Source organism: Sinocyclocheilus anshuiensis, unplaced genomic scaffold (assembly GCF_001515605.1).
Source record: "Sinocyclocheilus anshuiensis isolate Anshui unplaced genomic scaffold, SAMN03320099.WGS_v1.1 scaffold640, whole genome shotgun sequence".
Classification (NCBI taxonomy): Eukaryota; Metazoa; Chordata; class Actinopteri; order Cypriniformes; family Cyprinidae; genus Sinocyclocheilus; species Sinocyclocheilus anshuiensis.
In genome coordinates, this window is record NW_015554127.1 from 483,376 (window position 1) to 505,555 (window position 22,180).

Here is a 22,180-nt window from a genome sequence, read left to right on the forward strand (position 1 = left end):
CAGTTTTTGTTTTATCCAGCTGTATTTACTCAGTGCAGCTTATAACATCCAAGTGAAAGATATAACACCAACATTAAAAAAAAACAAAAAACAGAATCACTGAGTTGGAAAAAGGATCACCAAAGGGTTAAAAATTACTTGTAAACTCAATCAGTTGTAGCTAATCACCTTCTCAATGGCACACAAAGCCATTTGACTTTCAACTGTGATCAGCTGTGGTCATTTTGATAAGCTCAGCATGAAAAGAGCTTCCACGGAGCATTTCAGCAAACAATCAATCAACTACGGGCGGCAAGGCACTGTCAAAAGATCCCCAGGATAAAGTTGTGGACAGGCACAAGTAAGGAGATGGATACAAAAAAAAAATTTCAAAGACGTTATCAATGCCTAGAAGCACAGTAAAGTCTATTATTAAGAAGTGGAAGGTATTTTTGAATAATTGAATTATTTGGCCTCGACACCAAACAATATGTCTGGTGGAAATCACCATCCAAATAACAGCATTCCTCCAGTAAAGCATGGAGGTGGTGATAACCTGTTATGGGGGTGTTTCTCTGCAGCAGGGACTGGAGCACTCGTCAGGATAAAAGGAAAAGTGGATGGGGCAAAATACTGTCAAATTCTTGAGGAAAATCTGCTGCCCTCTGCCAGAAAGTTGTCAATGGGAAGAAGGTTTAACTTCCAACATATCAATGACCCAAAGCACACAGCAAAACTGAGCACACAGTGGTTGAAGGAGAAAAAGGTGAATGTCCTTGCATGGCCTAGTCAGAGCCCAGACTTAAACCCCACTGAAAATCTGTGGAATGACTTGAAGACTGCAGTCCACAAACTGTCACCAAATTTAACTGAACTTGAGCAGTTCTGCAAAGAAGAGTGAGCAAATATTGTAAAGTCCAGATTAGGGGTGGAATGATTACCGGTCATGATAAAATTCCCCATGGTTAGTATTACCGTTACATATTTAAATTTTCATTAAAACCGTATTCGATTACCGCGATTTGAACGACTCGGGATAAATAAATACTGTCCAGCATAAAGCACAGTTTTAAGTAACAGTCTCACGTGCGCACAGAACGCAGAGTAGTTTCATTTTGTGTGAAAACATGGCGGAAAGCTAAGAGGTTTTAAAAGTGCTAAGGGAATTATACGAATGAATTAATTATATGAATGTAACTCTGAAGATTCTGACTGTCTAAAGAAAAGGTTCGATGGCATTTAGTTTTCATCTTCACTCCATGTAATACCTAATAAAGTAGTATTCTTAATCGCAGTGCTGCTTTGTCCACAGAGGTTTACGGGAAACAGCTCTAATTCAGCTGTTCCATTAGCGCCACCTAGTGTCAGAGAGTTACATTTACATTCAGCCTGTGTGCAGTTTTTGTTTGGCCAAAAAAACAGTCTGAATTTGCATGCCCTGCTGTAAATTTTGACTGACTGATGAAAAACAAGCTGATGTGGATTCTATACATTTAAACAATTTGAATAAGGTATCTAGAATTATTTATGGAGCAGATAAAATACATATGATCCTTTATTAACCATTTATCATTTTGACTTAACTAAGTTAACTTAAGCTTTAACTTAATTTAAAACCGTGATAATACTGATAACCGTGCTAATTTTGGTCACTATAATTGTGATAAGAAATTTTCATACCGTTACATCTCTAGTCCAGATGTGCAAAGTTAGTAGAGACAAATCCAAACAGACTAAAGGCTGTAATTAAAGTCATTCCTGTAATTAAAGCTGTAATTCCAACTTAGCGATTCTGTTTTTTATTCATTTGTTGGTAATGTCTTTCACTTGGATGTTATAAGTTGCACTGAGTGAATACAGCTGGATAAAACAAAAACTGTGTCTGTCTTCATTTCATGCTGCAAAGCATCAAAATGTTATTATTTTAAAGGGGGTGATTCTTTTCTATACCCACGGTATGTATGTATGTATGTATGTATGTATTTATTTTAAAACTGAAATTATTTAGGATACATGTTTTCAAATGTAGCAATCCTGAATATGGCATGTCACAAAAAAAAAAAGATAGATTGTTGTGTATACTGGCCAAACAATTAGACAAGTTAATTTTATGAGATGAAATGTCACTTTTTAATAGATGGATAGATAGGCAGATTTTATTATAAACTAATATGAATTAAACGAAATGTTTCTATAAATGTATGTAAGGTAAATGTGTGTACATTATGAATATAATAACCTTAAAGATTCATTTAAAAAAGAAAGATATAAAAGAAAGAAAAAAATTAAGATTTTGGTCATACCACCTAACCTTGCAGATTAGTCCATCTAAAATTAGCAGAGAAAGTTTCATTTTCAGTGACCCAATATATGTTGTAAGTAATCATTGTCTCATTATCAGTGGATGCATATAATTCAAGGAAGAGCTGTCCTTAGAGCCTTTTTAAAAGTGAACTGTCCCTATTGTTTAGTCAAGGCTAATTGTCATTGTTCCAGAAATGCCATACCTCTCAGTGACGCATGAGTGTTGGTTTTTTGTTTTTTTCTTCTGTCCTAACAGGCACAGAAAAGTAGAGTCCCAGGAGACCAGAGATAGGACTATTAAATGCCACTGCCATCTTTTAAACTAGCCTTGCTTAGTATTTGTATTCTAGAGTGGGTTGTCTTAAGATTGTTTGAGAGAGATGTATTACATTTGGGTTTTATTAGCAAATATATCAGCATCAAGGCGGCTAGGTTTGTGTTTAGGCGAACGTGTTAGGCACCTGATGTACACTTGTGTCTGCTATTAAGCACTAAGTGACTATGTTAAATCAGTACCATATGAGTCATCTCTTATAGAGACTGCTTTTTGTCTTTTTCTGATTCCGAGTCTACATCAAAGGGGAAAATAATGCATTAATCAAGCCAAGAACAGATCAAATAAACCAGACTCGGCTCTGAGAACGTGTGCATGCGTGTTTGTGTATGAGTGGGGCTGTTCGTGAGCAAAAGCAGACTGATCAGCCTCCATATGGAGCACTTCATCATAATCAGATTATATGTGGTGTCTTTCTTTGAAAGGAGTAAACTGTTTGCTTCTCCACTTCTCCAATCTATCACATCCTTCTTCTGCCTGTTACACTTAAAGTAGACGTTTACGTGCTAAACCTTCTGGCTTACTCTCCTGACTCTCTCTGTATGTTTTAAAAGACCAGCTGTAGAGGATGCTGGAGTCCATCGCTGACCTCATCGTGACCTTCACTAAGTCTCTTCATTTCTGTTTGTGGTGTTTAGACCATATAAGCTGTAAATGCTCAGCATACCCAAGCCATTTGAGAGAATGAATTCGGGGACTTACTATATATCCCCTTGTTATTTGAGGTGTACCATAAAGCTTTCATATTAAAATCTTGACAATACTCAAACTCAACTCAAACTTTATTTATAAAGCACTTTCAACACCACGACTGGAACCAAAGTGCTGTACAGAGAAAGGTAAGGGGGAAAAAAATAAGAATAATATGGACCTAGGGGTACTGAAAAACTGCAACCAGCAGAAGAGAGTTCAGAGAGTGAAGACGTGTCGCCAACGTTAAGCCAAGTATCAGTAACAAATAAAAAATCAAGTTCGTGTGAGGCAAAGAGATCGTTCAGAATAAAAGTTTTATTTGCCAGAGATCTCGCGTTTATCAACGCCATTGTCACTGGAGTGGTGAACTCGATTACCAAAAATCGGCGGAGCTTAGCAAAGAGTCAGTGATGTTTCTAACTGGCCAATGAGGACCCAGTATTGACTCAAATTTCAAACGCAAACTGTCATGATATCTGTAATGTGCGAAGAAAGCAGGCAAAGGCGAGGATCTAAGTGCAAGGAGCAGTTTAATAAAGAAATAGATAAACATCTGCAAAAGCACAGGAAACAAGCAACTTCAAACACAAGCACGAACATCGACTAACACCGCAAAAGTGAAACACTAGAGCTGCATCCCAAATGGCGCACTATACTATGCACTTTTACACTATGTACTTATGCACTATGTACTCAAACATGTAGAGTATGAATTCTAAGGTTATTTTGTCATTCATAATCGGAGTCTGATAGCCGCTCCCCCTTCGCTGTGTAATTAAAGCTTTGACACTTGAGTGCATGAAGTGTCCAACATTCCACACTTCAATTTTTTCAGTTATTTAAGTGCACCATCTATATCCATATTCATGCATATCATCCATATTTAAGGTGCACTTTCCCTTTTTGGAATTTTCAGTGTGAAGGCACTACTCGCACATTAGGACTATATATACACTCAGAGGTTAACAAGCTTAACAAGGTAACGAGAGGGCGTGGTTAATGAACTGTCATGACAAGTAATGAGCGTAACTATGGCAACTAACAAGGGCAAGACACATAGGGACTAGACATGGGGAGTGAACACACACAGGGAACATATATCCAACACAAGGAAGATTTCATGATAATGATATAGAAATGTTGAAAAAAAAATGTTGTCAGTCAAATTCAATTTTAACTTTATTTTGTGTTTTTACTTTATTGGCCAATGAATCTTACTCAAAATACTGGTGTAAGGAGACAGAGAGCGAGAGTTTGTAACCATAACTGTAGAAATGTGTACAAAAATACCTTACTGTTGATCGGCACTTCCTGCAGACTGGTGTGTCAAAAAGCCCGTTTTTTTTTTTACGGAATCCGAAAACTCCCAACCTAGCAAACTTGATCTAGATGAGGGTAGTCTCACTTTCATCTGTCGTCTCCTTCAAATTTTGAGTGGCAGTTGTTGCTACATACTGTGTTGTCTTCTTTTTTCTGTTTTATGAAGTATGGCAACCAACATAGGTGCAATGCAGCTACCTACTATGCTGGAGTGTCAAACAAGTGGCACTGGATTATATACAATATTATCACATATGTAGTATTAACATGATGTCAGTATTTCATTTTTTTTTATATATATATATATATATCATGGTTGTTTTCAATACTGGAATATTGCACAAACTTTCAAGGATTATTTTTCTCGCAGATCCCTCCTGCTATCCATCAAAGTGACTATTACACCAGGACACAAGCTCTTATTATTATTTAATTTTTCCAGTAATGACTCCATCCAGTTTCCACCTGGTCCACTGCTGCTGTAATCACATGCCCTTCTTGGCTTGCTGTCATAAGTGCCGGTCGAGTTAAAGGTTTAGTACAAGATCTCAGGATGTCTGCAGACTTTGGGAGCTTTTGGCTCTTCACAGGAGCTGTCAGATAATTTTAAGCAGCAGTCAGGGGCTTCAGATTCCTTGTCAGAAATGGCAGTAACTTGCTGCTCCAGTAGAGCAGTGTGTCTAGAAGATTCTGACACGGTCAATAGCCATTTAAGAGGATGGAGCTGAAGCCTAATGTGGGAATGATAGGACGGAGATGGACGATGTCACTGTTAGATCAAAAGGTGCGGGGAAATGTGATAGACTGAGGCAATGTGATCATAACTTTTTACATGTGCTTGGAGTTCTGCATTGATTTGTATGTAACATCAGAGATGGAAATCGTTAAAAGCCACCGAGCGGTCTAAGACAATCAGTATGAAGTCACATGGCTGCGCACAGGCCCAAGAAGGAGAGATCTGATTAGACGAGAGTAAGAAATAAAAAATTGAAGCATAAATAAATAAAAAACATATATTATATACAATAAATATAAATATACAATCTTATTATTAATACATTTTATAATAATAATAATAATTATTATTATTATTATTAAAATACCATTTATTCATTTATTTTTATAATACTCGTTATTTTTGCTCTTTTATTTTTTATGTATTTATTATTTGTTTGAATAATAATAATAACATTATTATAATTTTTCAATAAAATAGTAATAAATAATAATAAAATATTTTCATTAAAATAAATAATAATAATAAAATATTGCTGAAATTCTCACATTAACATACTCAATTGAAATTGCTTTAAATTCCCCCACTTTAATGCTACAGTCATCAGATCTATGATTACTTACTAATAGTTTTGTGCCATACAGTTATAGATACAGAATTTAGCTTGTTCATATGTTGAATGTATATTCCCTGCACATTCCTGCATTGTCTTTCTTTTGTTTTTTTTTCTTTTTTAAGTTTGTCTGTACACATGCGTGTCTGTTTATACTAGAAGCATCAAAGCTGAAGGTTGTATCACATCCCAGAATGGACGCTTCCAGTGTAGACAGCTTCATTGATTATAATGGGAGTGATTGATGTTTGACTGCACTGCTCTGCTCACGTCTGGTCTGGTGTACACATGGTGTCAGAAACACGCCTGACATGAGTATAATTTAGAATTATATATAATTATACAGGGCTTTTTATGACTGGCTAGTCATTCAGACAACCCAAATTCTAATCAGTTTTATAAATATTTAATTTTGCACATCCCTACTTCAAAAGGTAGTCATAAAATTTCATTATATAGTGTGATTTCTTCATAATTTCCTTGTTTATATGACTGTTAACCAAACAGGTGATGTATACTCGCACCATGTGAAGTATAGTTCATTAGCTGAAAAGACAAACACATTTTAGCATGCAGGCTAGAGGCACAGGTGCCTGTGTTCAGTGATGTGTTGTGCTGATTTGGGCCCATTCATATTCATCAAAGCAGAAACATTGTAATCTGGTAAAGCCCCTCCATTAAAACAGCAGCAATGTGGCACGAATGTATGATTTAAAATGAATGCGCAGGAGTGGTTTTAATTCAGGGGGTTTAACTTTCGTAAGTGAAGTGATGCATCATATTGGGTCTTAGTTTATGGGCAGAGGAGATGTTGCTTGATGACACCCAACAGGTGTGTGTGTGTGTGTGTGTGTGTGTGTTCTCTGTTCATCTAGCCCAGAGCATATGCGTATGAATGGAAGTGAATGGAATGTGAAGTCTTCTTTAATCCCCATCTGTCACGTTGACAATGCAGCTTGAAGGCAATCCTTGATCATGTTTTGACATTTATATTCTCCTTGTAAAACTATTAGCTTACACACGCTGCCAGTATTGAGCCAAAGATAATGCTTTGAATGTATGTGCTGTCATTAACCAAATTGCTTACAACTCTAGTGATTTTCCGCTCAAAAAGCTATATTTTCCTCTTTTTTCCAGTTGTTATCAAGGTTATTTTAGTTTGATTTATTTGTTAATTTCGTTTTTGTCATCACAAATTTAGCTTAGTTCAGTGTTCAAATTCACTTTATTGGCAAAATTTTTATACATACAGTATTTCCCAAGCATCAATACACAACCAAACAGTGATGAAAAAGAAAAAAGATAGTAATATAATATAATGTAATATAAAAATATCTGCTCTATTTAGGTTTTAGTGTTTTTTAGTTATTTTTTTTATTTTATGGCTATATTATAATATGATATATTTTTCTACGTAAAATACATTTCATGATAAAATATTATTTTTAGTACTAGTTTCAGCCTTTTCTGTTTCAGTGTATTTAGTTTTGAATTTGAGGTTAGTACTTATTATGTCTATAATATAATATAATATATGAAGATATATATGAATTTAAATACAAATAAATATAATTATTAACAAAAATGTAGTTTCAGGGTTTTTTTTCTTCATTATATTGAGTTTCGATTTTAGTAATTATTTGATTTGATTTGATTTTTATGTCTATAATACAACATAATATAATATAATATATCTTTTAAAAATTGTAATTCATGATGAAAGTTTATTTTCAGTTTAGTTTTTCTTTTTCAGTATAAATGTAGTCTTGAATTTAGTTGTATTATTAGCAATGTGCTGATTTAAATGATTTCAACTGATTTAAATACTTTGGTCACTGATTTTGTATACCTTTTTGTTTTTGAGCGGAATTTCTCTTTCTGCTGCTTTTGCCATGCTAAACTTGCTTGCCGCTAACCCATAGCTATCCGCCGCACAGGTGACTGACCAGCTTCTGTGGGATTTGATGTCACCTTTAGATCGGTTCAATTGAAGATGGAAACACTGGAGTCCGAGCTGACGTGTCCAATCTGCCTGGAGTTGTTTGAGGACCCCCTCCTGCTGCCCTGCGCCCACAGCCTGTGCTTCAACTGCGCCCACCGCATCCTGGTCTCGCACTGCTCCAGCACCAAGCCTCTCGAGTCCATCTCTGCCTTCCAGTGCCCCACCTGCCGCTACGTCATCACGCTGAATCAGCGCGGCCTGGAGGGCCTGAAGCGCAATGTGACGCTGCAGAACATCATTGACCGCTTCCAGAAGGCCTCCGTCAGCGGGCCCAACTCCCCCAACGAGAGTCGCCGGCCGCGACCCTACAGCACCACGCTCGGCGGGAGCGCGAGGGGCAGCCCCGCCAGCAGCGCCATGTCCCTCGAGCGTGTCGGTTGCCAGTTCTGCGATCAGGAGCCCCCGCGGGAGGCGGTCAAAACTTGTGTGACGTGCGAGGTGTCGTACTGTGACCGCTGCCTGCGGGCCACGCACCCCAATAAGAAGCCCTTCACCAGCCATCGTCTGGTGGAGCCGGTGGCGGACGCTCAGCTGCGTGGGCTGGCCTGCCTGGAGCATGAGAACGAGAAGGTGAACATGTATTGCGTGGTGGACGACCAGCTGATCTGCGCTCTCTGCAAGCTGGTGGGACGGCACCGTGAGCATCAGGTCACCTCACTTAGCGAACGCTTCGACAAGCTCAAGGTGAGTCCCGAACTTGGTTCTTAAGGCAAGAAAAAAATTTAACTAATAGAAATAGCCATGCTTCCCTAGTTGATTGATTACATTAAGAATTGCAATCTTTTTCGTGTTACAAGTTTTCTGTAATGTAATGTAATGTAATGTTTAAATGTGCAAAAGAGGCATTGTTTAGTTCACACAAAAATGAAAATTTGCTGAAAATGTACTCATCCTCAGGCCATCAGTTTGTTTATTCATCAGAACAATTTGGAGAAATTTAGTATTAAATAGCAGTGAATGGGTGCCGTCAGAATGAGAGCTGATAAGAATATCACAATAATCCACAAATAATCCACACGACTCCAGTCCATCAGTTAACATCTTATGAATTGAAGAGATGTGCGTTTGCAATAAATTCATCATTAAGGTGTTTTTTTTTTTTTACTTCAAACCGTTGCTAACAGCTAAAGTACGAATCCTCTATTCATAATATTGCTTTCTCCAGTGAAAAAGTAATCTCATCTGAAACAGGAGAGAAATACGCACAGATCAAGGACCATTTATGAGCAAAAAACTGTCTAAAACAGGTTTAAACAAATATGTGGGTGGATTTTGATGTGAATGGACAACAGGGGATTAACTTTTTCGCTGGAGGAAGTGTTAGTTTTGGATTTTGGCCAGAAGTGACCGTTTAAAGTTAAAACACCTTTTGTTTCTCATTTGCTTTTTAAAAATATGCAGCGTTTCACTTCATAAGATGATAATTGATGGACTGGAGTGGTGTGGATTATTGTGATCTTTTTATCAGCTGTTTGGACTCTTATTCTGACGGCACCCATTCACTGCAGAGGATCCATTGGTGAGAAAGTGATGTAGGGCTGAATTTTCAAAATCTGTTCCAGTGAAGAAACAATTTTTTTTACATCGTGGATGGCCTGAAGGTGAGTAAATTTTTCAGCAAATTTTAATTTTAGGGTGAACTATTCCTTTAAATATACAACAAGTTGCATACATTTGCATACAGAACAGAAATCTTAACATTAGATAAAGCCAGGTTCAAAATTTGTTTGATTTTGTTGACACATTAGAGTCAAACATTTTAACAGAGGAGATTTTTGATATCTCTTTTTTCTCTCCATAAATCAGAAAATATTGCCAACAGCCAGAAAAAAACAAATGTGCCATTTTTGGGGGGTATAAATGTTATATAAAATCAGAAAAATTATATATTAACAAATCCCTCTGTAAAAACCTTCAGAATAAGGAATAAAACTCTAAAGGTTTTGTGTATGTAAATGCTAGTAAAGTGGAGAAAACAGCCTTTAAATTGAAACCTATAGAGGCAAGAAGATAAAGATGTATTTTGGATGTTTTCTTTCCATTAATCTAAAACAACACATTATGAAAATGATGACCAGTGCATGAAAAAAGTGTTTTTGCCTGCAGTGTCTTGCCTTACACAGCGGTTTTCACTGTTATTAACACTTTATTATAGAAACAGCTCTGACTCCTCTAAGTGAGCAATGCAAAGGGTTCATGTTGAACGATTTTGAGTGAAATAGTTCAAGGTGATCTCTTTGGTAAAATCTTTGTTGTCCTGCATCACGTATTGTAACCATCATTTATGCACACTTGTTTTTTTTCTCTTTAGTAAGCTAATTTCATTTCATTAGCATCACCCTAACTCATTCTTTGCTATATTTGTTGGCTTTCATAGTGGAACGCTTCATGCATAGTAGCAGCCAGAACTGCCCAGCTGTTCCTTTGAGCAGAACTCATTATCATATTAGATGAGTCTGCAGTCCCTAAAGCCATTCTCTGTTCGGCACTGAAACGCAATGCTGACCTACTACAAAGACCCTGATTGCTGAATCAGTGCTAAAATACAGAAGCTCACACAGAGCTCCCAACCTATGAATACACTCGCGCCCATCAGTATAATCATTCACAGCTGCAGAAGGCCAGAATTACATCCGTGCCTTGTTTTTTCAATGGCATCATAACTTCAGAGCAAGTTTGCTCCAGATCAGCCTCAATTATCCCTGCGAAGTTCGAGTTACAAGAGAAGAGCAGGTTAAGGCCGCTAGCGTTATGTGCTTGTTAAGTTCTCATGGGGTGGATTTGTAAATATGAGCCCACATAGAGGCCTTTACACCATCATAATCTCGCTCCCATGAATAGGCCGCCATTGACTTCTGCATCAGCATTATAATAGCAAGCATAGAGGGCACATGTGATCTCCCTGTGATCTCGTGTCCCGGTTGACATCTTTGTTCACACCAGCTCGCACAAAGGAAATTCCGATCATTGACGCTCGCCCCATCTGGTTTTTGAAGAAAACGAACGCGGCTCTGCTGAAACTGCCTCGATTGTGCTAGATGAAGTTCATTGTGTGTTGCTGAAAGTCGATACCTGAGAAAGTTGCTCCTCTTTTGTCCCAAGGTCTTCTTGCAGGGAAACAGAAAAGAGGCTGGCAGTATGCAAAGGTTACAGCATCCAGATCGACATTTAATTTCCTCTAGGAATCCCGACGGACTGTGAGGATTTACCTCGGTTTTGAATTACTCACTGGAATGTTCTATCCATAATTACCTCTTGTGCAGTAGAAGCTTGTTGTACACATTCCTCACGGAACCTGTGACAGTCCTTACTCGTTCCGTTTAAAAAAGTTGCGCTACGCCTAAAATAAGACGCCAGGTCTAAAAGGCACTTTAATGCACTTTTAATGCAAAACGTCCGGATTGAGGTTTGTATCTACATTGCAGAGGCTTATTTGAATGTTCGCCTGCTGAAGCTTTGAACCTGTCTAACTTTGAACTCCCAATTCACAACCTGAAGAGAGAGAGAGAGAGAGCAAAGACGCCGTCATGGCTCAGAGCTTCAAACTTTTAATCTTCTTCCGGCTCAAGTAAAATGAGAAATCCTTGTTTGTCCGTAAGCTTCACGGTGGTGGATGATGATGATTCAAACTGTTCCACACGTTTAGATGAGCTTTGCTGTTTCCTAGTCAACATATTACATATTAGTAATTTATTAATATAACATATTAGTTGCATATTACAGTTATTGTAAAGCCAAAACGCAGACTCTCCTGCAATAAAGTTGTAGTGAGGTATAGGTTTGCACATACTCACGTCCTGAACAAAAAATGCATTTGGCCCTGAGTAAAAGTTTTGTTCATATTTTGCTCTTATGATTCATGTTTTCCTTTCTGATAAATAATAATAAGAGTTTTTAGAATGTATTTTATGTGTTTTGAACATAACTTTCTGCGTGTTAGTTAATTATTAAAGGGGTCATATGATGCGATTTCAATTTTTCCTTTCTCTTTGGAGTGTTACAAGCTCTTGGTGCATAAAGAAGATCTGTAAAGTTGCAAAGACTACACCAAATACACAACATAATGTTCTTTTTAGCGACGTCATATGACTCCTTTAATAAATGAAGAGAGACACATTGAGTTTGGGGGGAGTGGCTATTAGCTATTTAAATGAATTAAATATTTAATTATGTAGGTCTGAGAATGGGGACTTATAATACCTGTAAGTAGTTGTCATTGGAAAGTAATAGGAATTGTAGTTATCTTTACAGTTATGCTTAGTTTGACCTATAATGAAATTGTTTTTATAGCTTTAAAAAAAAACATAATGGAGATTAATGTTGCTTTCAATTAAGCAGAACCTTATTTTTCCTTATTTTTCCCAAATATTTAATTAAGCTAACCGCATTTTCATTCAAGTCTGTGACTTTTTTTTTATTTTTTTAAGAATGATTATTATTCAGCAAGAATTCATTAAACAGAACAAGCGTGAAAGTTAAGACTATTACAATCTATTTCAAATAAATGTTCCAAATAAAAGTTTTGAACTCTGTGGGAAAAAAAATCAGTTTCCACAAAAATATTAAACCGTACAACACTCATAATAAGTAATGTTTCTTGATCAGTAAATCAGCATATTAGAATGATTTCTGAAGGATCATGTGACACTGAAGACTGGAGTAATTAAAAAAATATGTTTTTACTACACATTATTACTGTTTTTACTGTATTTTGGATCAAATAAATGCAGTATATATATATATATGACCTCAAACTTTTGAATAGTAGTGTATAAAAATCTTTTTGAAAATTGGGTTTTCAGTGTTGATGCTCTCAGACGCTTTGTTACAGGCAGCTAATTGATTGAAAAGCAGGTCATGCCGTTCAACTTTGTGTGCTATACTTCAAGACGCTAATGAGCTGCCATTCTTTTAAAACCTCATCAACACCTCTTCACGCACTCTTCACTTCTAAACAGCTGCAGAAAGGAGCCAAGACAAATGTTATGTTTAGGTGGTCGCTGTCCATTGCACTCAGCATGCGTCTTCCATCCGCCTATTGATCTCACCTCATCTTCTGCATTTGAACGTGACTTACATGAGTAACGTCGGACGGCGAGGCCTTCAAAGCATGACAGCACTCTCGCAAACGCTCAGGGATTAGGTTTTACAGGGCCAAAACAAAATATGAAAAAAGTGGCGATTAAAGGCTTAATTTCTATTTCGGAAAAGTTGCAAGTTGCAGCAGGCAGCTTTGATTAAAGTTCCACCCCGTTTGGTGGTTGGGCCTCTTACTCTAAGCTACTTAGGGAAGCCGTCTATCTTTTCACAGATATAGGAGCCCAGCTCAGCAGACACCAACTCGTCCAATTCTGCTGCATTCAGTGAGCCATCAGTAGGCCGCTGGGGTCATTTTCAAAATGCTCCTAAAAGACAGTTTTTAAAGCCAAAAGAGCAAGTAAGCTGAAAGGTGCTTGATATGAACTGGGCTTTCCTTCCACCTCAGCCAGATTTCCCTACTGCAGCCACATTGGCCTGGTTTTGCCTGCCGTTCAGCCCAAGGTGTTCAGAGGAGATAATGCAGGAGGCAATATGTCATGCTTGTAAATTTAAGCACTATGGAAATACTACTCATTTAGGGTGATGAAAGGTACAGATTTTGTATGCACTCACAGCTGAATTACACCCGTATTCAGAGGACCGTGACTGTGACCCTCAATATCAAAAATATTTTATTGTAATAGTCAGTGTTGGGGTACATATTTTGAAACTATAGGGTGTTACTATAAAAGCCAGTTACTTAATCAAAGCTGACTGCTGCGACTTGCAACTTTCCTGAAATAAAATATCCACTTTTTTCATATTTTGTGTATATAATATTTGTAACAGTTTACAAACTAATTTACAATAACTACCAAAAAAAGGGGGGTGAATGATTAGCAGTAACAAATTTTGATATAATTTTACAAAAAACATTTTTAAAAGCGATACATATTAGAAAATTATTCTGTATTCTTTTTGTATTGACACAAAACCGGGTATTTACAGTACAGGTTATTTTACATTATTTATATATTTATATATATAATATTTTGTTTTGTAGCAATACAAAATATATATGCATGTATGCTATGTATTTATGTATATTATTGTTTTTGTTATTTTTTAACAATAACAGATTCATTTAAAATGACCAAAAACACTTTAAAAACGATGATGAACAGCAGCATTTGATTTAAATATTATATGATTTTAGCAAAAATATTGCAATACATATTAGAAAATGATTCTGAAATATATATTATTGTATATATTTGCTACAAAACGAATATATATACAATTAAAAAATAATATAGAGTCTAAATATAAAATGAATTGGTGAATACTTTAGCCCAGATAGCTTGACTGTGAAGCTGAATGCTCAGTTTATTTAAAAAATAATGTAGCATTTTGTCGCACTACACCTTTTCATGTTTTAAAAAAGTAGCTTGTTACTAGAAAAGCTATTCTGTTTTAAAAGCAGCTGAGCTACTGTAATGCTACTGAAAAATACAGTTAAATTAGTCACTTTTCTCCTTTTAGTCAGTTACTCCCCAACTCTGGTAATAATTTATTATAATAAAGTGTGTTTTAATGGTTTTTGCTGCTATTATTGCTTTTTGGAACATGTCTCTTTTCTTTTTCTCTCCCATCTGTATGGAGGCATGCCAGACCGAGTGCAGCTGTGTGAGAATCGAGTGAAGCAAGAGAGCTTGTTGTTTCTGTATGGAGGCGTTCAGAGACATTCTTAGGGGCTTTTTTCTCTCTCCTGTACAGGCGTACACATACCTGGCACATGGTTGCATGCAAAAATGGCCACATGTGCGTAATGCATGGGGCATGCTGTGAAGAGATATAGTGACAAGTTATCAGAGGTGAATATAGAGGCTTGTTATTAAACTGCTTTGAACCATGCGCTCCCCATACACAATTAATGCAGAGAGGAACTGAAAAGCTTTCAAGAGCAGTGAAGTGGAGTCATCAGCCTTACAATGCGAACCACCTTCTCCTTCTCTCTCCACTTTGGTCTCCAGGTTCAGGAGTTTCTTGAGTGCGCAAGGCTAATAGTGTTTCTCTGCTCTGAGTTGTGGTGTGAAGTGCAAAGCACCACATACTGTATATCATCTTCCAGCTGCATATGTGATGGACAATATCAGTAATGCTCAGAGAGTGGGATTAAAAGCTGTACTGGCTCTGGTTTTAGGAGATTATTCCACTCAGTCTTGCCCCTCTTTGAAATGGGATTTATGTATTAGTAATTCATGTAGTCTCTTGCACTCATGTTCTACCTTTATTTGGCCCGCTGTGGTGCTGTAGTCCTGAGAAGTTATTCGCACTAGATGTTTTGCTTTGGAATGTCATCTTTAAAGAATTAGTTCACCCCAAAATGAATTCATCCTCATGTCTTTCTAAACCCATATGACTTACAGTCTTCTGTGTAACAAAAAGAGACGTTTTGATGCCTCTGCTGGTTGCTCTTGTACATGAAATTACATTGAATTGTGACTGAGGCTACCCTTAAAAAAATGATTTTTCAAAGTTATAAAAATCAAAGATTACTGGAGAAAGTTTTACAAAGAAAATACTATTAAAATATTTATACTTCAAAATTTCATGTTTAACTCAATATTACTTGTTTATTTGTAATTGTTTGTGAAATTTATTAGCAATTTCTGAATTAAACTTGTTTGTACACCAGTTTTTTTTTTCTTTTTATCTTGAAAAAGGATGCAAAAGCATCATAAAATAAAATAAAATAATACAAAATAATAATAATAACGATAATAATTAAACAAAAGTCAAACAAATCTTTCTTTTGAGTTAGAATCTTTTTGATTCTGAATGATTGATTCACAAATCAATCTGATTTGATTCTTGAGTTCAGTGATTCAGTCTCTCTCACAAGGCTGTCAGAATACTTTAAATGCAGTGTTATTATTTATGCATTTATGTTTTGTGACTATGCGATTCATTGATTTTTATTTATTTTCTCAAATGAACTATCTAAATGAATCGATTCACTAAAATGAATTGAACAGTCAATATTTTAGGCCAGTACATTTGCTTATTCCCTCAGATAGTTTGGCTGTAAAAAGTTTAAAAAGTGTCAGTGTAGCATTTTGTCTCACTACATGTTGAATAACGAGCTTGTTACTGGAAAAGCTATTGTTAAAAGTAGCTACTGAAAAATATAAAAACACATTCTCCTTTTAGTGCATGAGTTATATGGACCATGCTTATGATATGTTTTAGTGCTTTTGCATCCTTTCAGAAGCTTGAAAGTAATCCCCATTTATTTTAATTGCATGGAAAGACTGACCTGTTCATTCCTCATGACTTCTCCTTTAGCGTTACACAGATGAAAGAAAGTCATACGAGTTTGAAATTTTCATTTTGTTTTCTCCCTGATTCTGTACCACAGACCATGCTGTGGTTTTCACTGAGAGTTGGCTTTGTTCAGGCTTTGATGTGGTGACATTTATCTCCATTCCTCCATCTTTGTCAGTCAACAGTTCTCAGGATCTAGTCCGGTTCCTAATTCATTCTTTACTGTGTTCTGCATGGATTACTGTCAGTTGTAAACAAAAATGCTTTGCCTTTACATCTTTTCCGGCCATGTTTTCAAAGATCAAAAATCATTTATTACTCCACATCTGCTTCCATCTGAGCTATTCTGATCCCAGCAGTTTTAGGCTGAGGTGACCTGGGTCATCCGTTATCTCTGCTAGGGATGCTTGGCTCTTTTCCGCAAAGAGTCGAAATGTCAGAAAACAGTCCAAGGTAGGAATTTCCTGCAGCCACTCTCCATCAGGACAGGCCGTGGACATTCCAGCTCATCCTGCGTGACTGAAGCATGTTGTCCAGCTGCCAGGAACGCTGCCTGTCCTAGGAGAGAACAAGAGCAGGGAGTGTGAGACCACGAGCACGTTTGCAGTGTTTCTGAGACCTCTCTCCTCATTTCTCGGCCCCTGAGGAATCCCGAACCTCCTTCTTCTGCCCTGGAACACTCATTGACTATGAAAAGACCCCCCTTCCACCTATTCTTCCCCTTCAGCTTATCTCTACTTCTGCCAGTGAGTCGGGATGAGGACAGACTGTCACTGTGAACATCGGACAAGATGGAACAAACTTAATGACCCCACAAAATCACTGTTTTATTGTTTTTTAACAGAATGTTGAGCACATCGAAGGGATAATCCTTTTTTTTTTAAATAATACAAAAATGAAAAAAGACTACTGTTAAAAATGTGGGGGTCGGTAAGATTATTTAATGTTTTTATGCTGAGCATATCGAAGGGATAATCCCTTTTTTTAACCTCCTGAGACCCTGTGACCTCATATGAGGACATTATATTTTGGTGTATTTCTCTGAGACTATACATGCCACAGTTTTAAGTCTGGATGTCCTGTACAGTAATAAATAGGGAAAGAAATTATGTTTCAATATTCTATGAAATATTATTATGAAAATCTTGTCAAATATTACTCCCATTATTACACTTCTTTTTTCATTACATGTTACATGTTGCATGCATTGGTGATTTAAAAAATCTATTGTTTTTGCCTATGCATTTTCATTCATGTATTTTTTTTTCTTTTTTTTTTTAAATTGAGTCCCGATGTCCTCTACCGAGTACATAGCATAACTTATGAACGAAATATCATTTTAAAAAAATGTTTTTTTTTTGTACCTTTTTTTTATGCTCTAAACAATGTAAAGACATGAAAAAAAAAACTTTTCTTGGGTCTTAAGAGGTTAAATAATAGTAAAAATATAAATTAAAATTAAAAAGACTTAAAAAAGACATTTTGGGGTCAGTAAGGTTATTTAGAAGTTTTTAAAACAAGTCTCTAACGCTCAATGAATGAAAAATTCAGTAAAAACAGTTATGTTTTAAACTATTAATATGATTTGAAACTCTTCTATTTTAATATATTTTAAAATGTAATTTTTTCTTGTGATGGCAAAGCTGAATTTTCAACATCATTACTCCAGTGTCACATGATCCTTCGGAAATCATTCTAATATGCTGATTTGCTGCTCAAAAAAAAAACATTTCTTATTATCAAAGTTAAAAACAGTTGTGCTGTTTTTTTGTTTTTGTTTTTGTGTGTGTGATGCATACAACTGTGATACATTTTTTCAGGATTCTTTGATGAATAGAAAGAACAGCATTTATTTCAACAGCATTTATTTGTTTATTTAAAGGACAAAAATCGGTGTAGTGCAGGATGAGCCATCTATTTTTATTGTATTTTATTATTTATGTATTTTTATTTTATTTATTTATTGTCCATTTTTGTCCACACTACTGTTGTTTAAACAATCAATGTAAGTAGAGAGAAGAGACTATTCAATTTTTGATATATGATTAAATATCCCATTCTCTTATGCAATGGGCTGCTATGAATAAACTTAAATAAGACTATCTATCTTCAGTGAGGAAATATTAAGTTAGCACTGTTAGTCCTTGGAACATGCCTGGCTCTCAAGTCTTACTCATTTCATGCTTTTTGAAAGAGTCTGGAAAATGAGAGATATTGTGGGTCCCAGACCGAATTTTCATTCTCAGGTTTTCTGAGATTTTTTCTTAGCCTATTCAACCCACTTTAAAGAGCAGACACCTCATGCATGCTTTAGTCCCAGAGCCATCCTTAATGGACTGTTAAAAAATGTCACCTCTCAGCTGTCCATAGTGCACGTGTCAAAGAGCCCGGGGTCCAACAAATCTGCCATGCTGCCACACACAGGAGAATCCCAGCAGTGAGCTTATTTCCCATCATACAGTCTGTTTATCTTGACTCAAGCATTAAGCCTCGTGCCATGCATGCTAATTATTCTAGAGGATTAGAACCAGAGGAGGTACAAATAGTTTGCGCTGTGATGTCTACGTAATTATGCATTCTGCATCACAATGTAATCCAAATTCCTTTCCCTATCAGTACGGAAAAGCAAGGTAAACGGTGAAATTTTCAAAAAGTAAATTTTGTAATTAACCCCCCCATCATGCGCAAACCACCATAGCTGTGATTTATTAGTATGAAAGGCGAAACTATGAAGGAAAAAAAAAGCTATGAAGCCTTATTGGAGAATATGAAACCTATGAAACCTTATTGGAGAATATGATTTAAACAATCCTTGTTTGTAAATTTAGATCAAACTAGATCAAACAGTTGCTTAAGAATATATAAAATTGTTTATGTATATCTATCTATCTATATACACATACATAAACACTTTTCTAAACAATTTTCTAAATTCTTAAGCAACTATTTGCAGGATGTACAAATTTTAGTATGGTGTTTTATGAAAATGTCATTGGATTGTAATCCCAAATAAAAAATATCTTAAACCGTGTTAGGACGGGATTGGTTTTGAGGACATATGTCCATAAAGTAATTGCTTCTGTGGACATATGTAATGTTTAACATCAGTTTGCACAAGATTAGTGATCTATGTAGAAATCACTAAAATGGGTTTGTGTACTGCATTTATACATTTACTGTTTAATTTCTTATGCATACAATACTAAACATGAAGCATAACCATATATTTGGTATTAAATATCCAGTGAAATGCGGGTCTTGCTTGCATTATTGAATCTATAATCCTGCAGTGCACATTAAAAGGGCTGACAATTTGCAAAATGCACATTGTCCAAGTCTCTGATTCTCTCTTTTTTTCTTCTGAAAAAAACTTTTCAGAGCACAGAGCAGACAATAATCTTTGAACAACGTACAATCACTTGTAACTTCCCCTCGTCTCCCTGCTCTAATCACAAAATGACATGCTTAGTTTGAAATCATTGCACAGTGGGTAGTTTACATGCTTGTGTGTCATGACACATAAAAGCTGCTGCGCTCAGGCATGTTTAGAGGTACATTAACTCCCATACACCATGGCTACACACTGAATGCGCTTGAGTCGCTCATCATATCCTCAGATTCATCTGATCGGTCCATTGATTTAAAGCTGACATTGAGCCGCTGTGCTACATGTCCAAAGTTGAACTGTTTTTAACTTGACACATCCTCTTCAAAATGTTATAGATTTAACAAAAGGAAATGTTTCCAAAATCTTATAAAGAGCACAAGAACATGTGTACGGCCCCTGGACTGGAGCGATATCTTGACACAAAGACATTGTGTTTGAATGCATACTTGCTATTTTGTTTCACATAGCCTCCTGCAGCAGAGCAGCACTGATAGCATTAGCCACACGTTTTTGCTCTCGCTGCCTTTCTTGTTACACTGCAAGTGAGCAATGTCCAACATTTGCTGTGTAGACAGCTTCATTGATTATAATGAGAGTAATCCAGTTTTGCTGCACTGCCTCGTAGACAAGATGTAAGAAGTTCCATTTGCATGTTGAATTAATATTTATGTTTTGTACCATTAGTTGTTAAATGTACACTGCCATACATTTAGCAGATTGAACAGCTCATTATTTACTTTGAGCAACTTTTAACCAAAATGTTTATTAACATTTCATCTACACTGTAAAAAAATGAATGCTGCATTATTACATTATTGCATTGTTACCAACATTATTCAAAATATCTTCTTTTGTGTTCAACAGAAGAAAGAAACTCATTCAGGTTTGGAACAACTTGAGGGCGAGTAAATGATGACAGAATTGTCATTTTATGGGTGAATTATCTCTTTAATCAAAATGAGAAGTAGAATTTTTGCCTTTGCTAATAACTATAATTAAGTTTAAATTGAAGTACTAAAACTGAAATAAAAATTAAAGCTAAATAGAATTTTGAAAAATTAAAATATAAAAATAAAAGCTTAAAAATAAAAACGCTTTCAAAATACACACTAAATCCTATAATAGTATATCAATATAGTAATATAAATAGTAATAAATACTATAATAGTACATAAATAATATTAAAATAACAGTGCTTTCAAGACTTGTTCAAATTGTATTTAATACCCATAATCAACAAAATTTCAAGCTTCGACTGATGCAACATTTTGAAAGCACAACAGAGCCATGGTGCGTATGATTTTCAGGAAGTCAACCTACAGATTGTTCATAAAATGGCATGTTTCCACACTGTTTCGAACTGCAGTTACTTAGTGATTCATCTGGCTCAAGCATTTCTCAATAGTATTTATTACAGACAAACATCTATTGGTTTGGATGTTCTGCAGAGGCTTTCATGACTCGGCATCTGTCGTCATTATAACTGGCTTGCGTTTTTAAAACCCAGATCACACAGTTCTGACAGAATATCTCATAAAGTGCTGCGTGGTTCAGAGACTACCATCCAGAGTGTTTCAAAGGCTCATCAAAGGGATTTTTCACTCTTATGTAGCCAATTAGACACTGAGAACTGTAGTTTGGAGCGGTGATACAGTAGTTTCTGCTGTGAGACTACAGTCGTCCCTGTTGTGCATCTCAAATGCCCATCTTGGTCTCCTGCGGTTTGAGAACTAGGCCATGTCTTTGCTGTGAACCCTTAAAGAAAGCAGCACTTGCCACTCTTGGCATCAACACTCCTTTTTATCTGCCTTTGAAAACATGTTTACACTTCAGAGAAGTTTTGTCTGTGTGAAGTTGTTCTGTATTCACGGAGTACAGCTCACAACAGCAATGACCGGCTGAATTTCAAGTCACCTTCCAGTCCAGCTCTAGATTATAGTGTTGCTGAGGTCAGAGCTTTAGTGTGTTAGGGGTGGCTGCTTCTGAATTTTTTTGTCAGGATTGCTGTGATGAATCAGATGTCAGGGCAATTTTTTGTGAAGTGCTTTATTCATATGCTATTGTGCCTTAGGAAATTGTGTATTTTTTCCTTGTGGGAGGCAGCAGCAAACAGACTGCCAGAAGCAGATATATGGATGGTCGTGCACAGATCTGTCTTAATTTACTGTGGTAATTTTGCAATGTTTTTAATATTAAGAAGAATGCTAGACTGTGATTGGTAAGGATGCAGTTTTAAGACTAGATTTGCATTTTGTGAAATGCTTGCAAGATGTTGTGCAATAAAGAACAGTCGTAATTTATTATTATATGTCATCAACACTGGCAGATATTCAGTGTCAAAGATCCTAATAAATGCCTGTGTTGGAAAGCAGAAAAAAGTACTTAGAGAATAAGAGGTTTTTTTTTTAGTCAATTTATGGTTTCAACTGAGAAATAAGCATTGTAGTAATAAATCTAGTATTTGT

General features: G+C 36.2%; 1 protein-coding gene across 1 annotated transcript in view; it reads left to right on the plus strand.

Moving 5' to 3' along the window:
• The window catches only part of LOC107670185 (probable E3 ubiquitin-protein ligase MID2), a 96,254-nt gene that overhangs the window by 27,089 nt on the left and 46,985 nt on the right, over positions 1–22,180 (plus strand). Inside the window, exon 2 of the mRNA XM_016462705.1 lies at positions 7,957–8,665. Coding sequence (XP_016318191.1) covers positions 7,973–8,665 — 693 coding nt within the window. The 5' untranslated portion in view covers positions 7,957–7,972. The remainder of the gene's footprint in view (positions 1–7,956; positions 8,666–22,180) is intronic.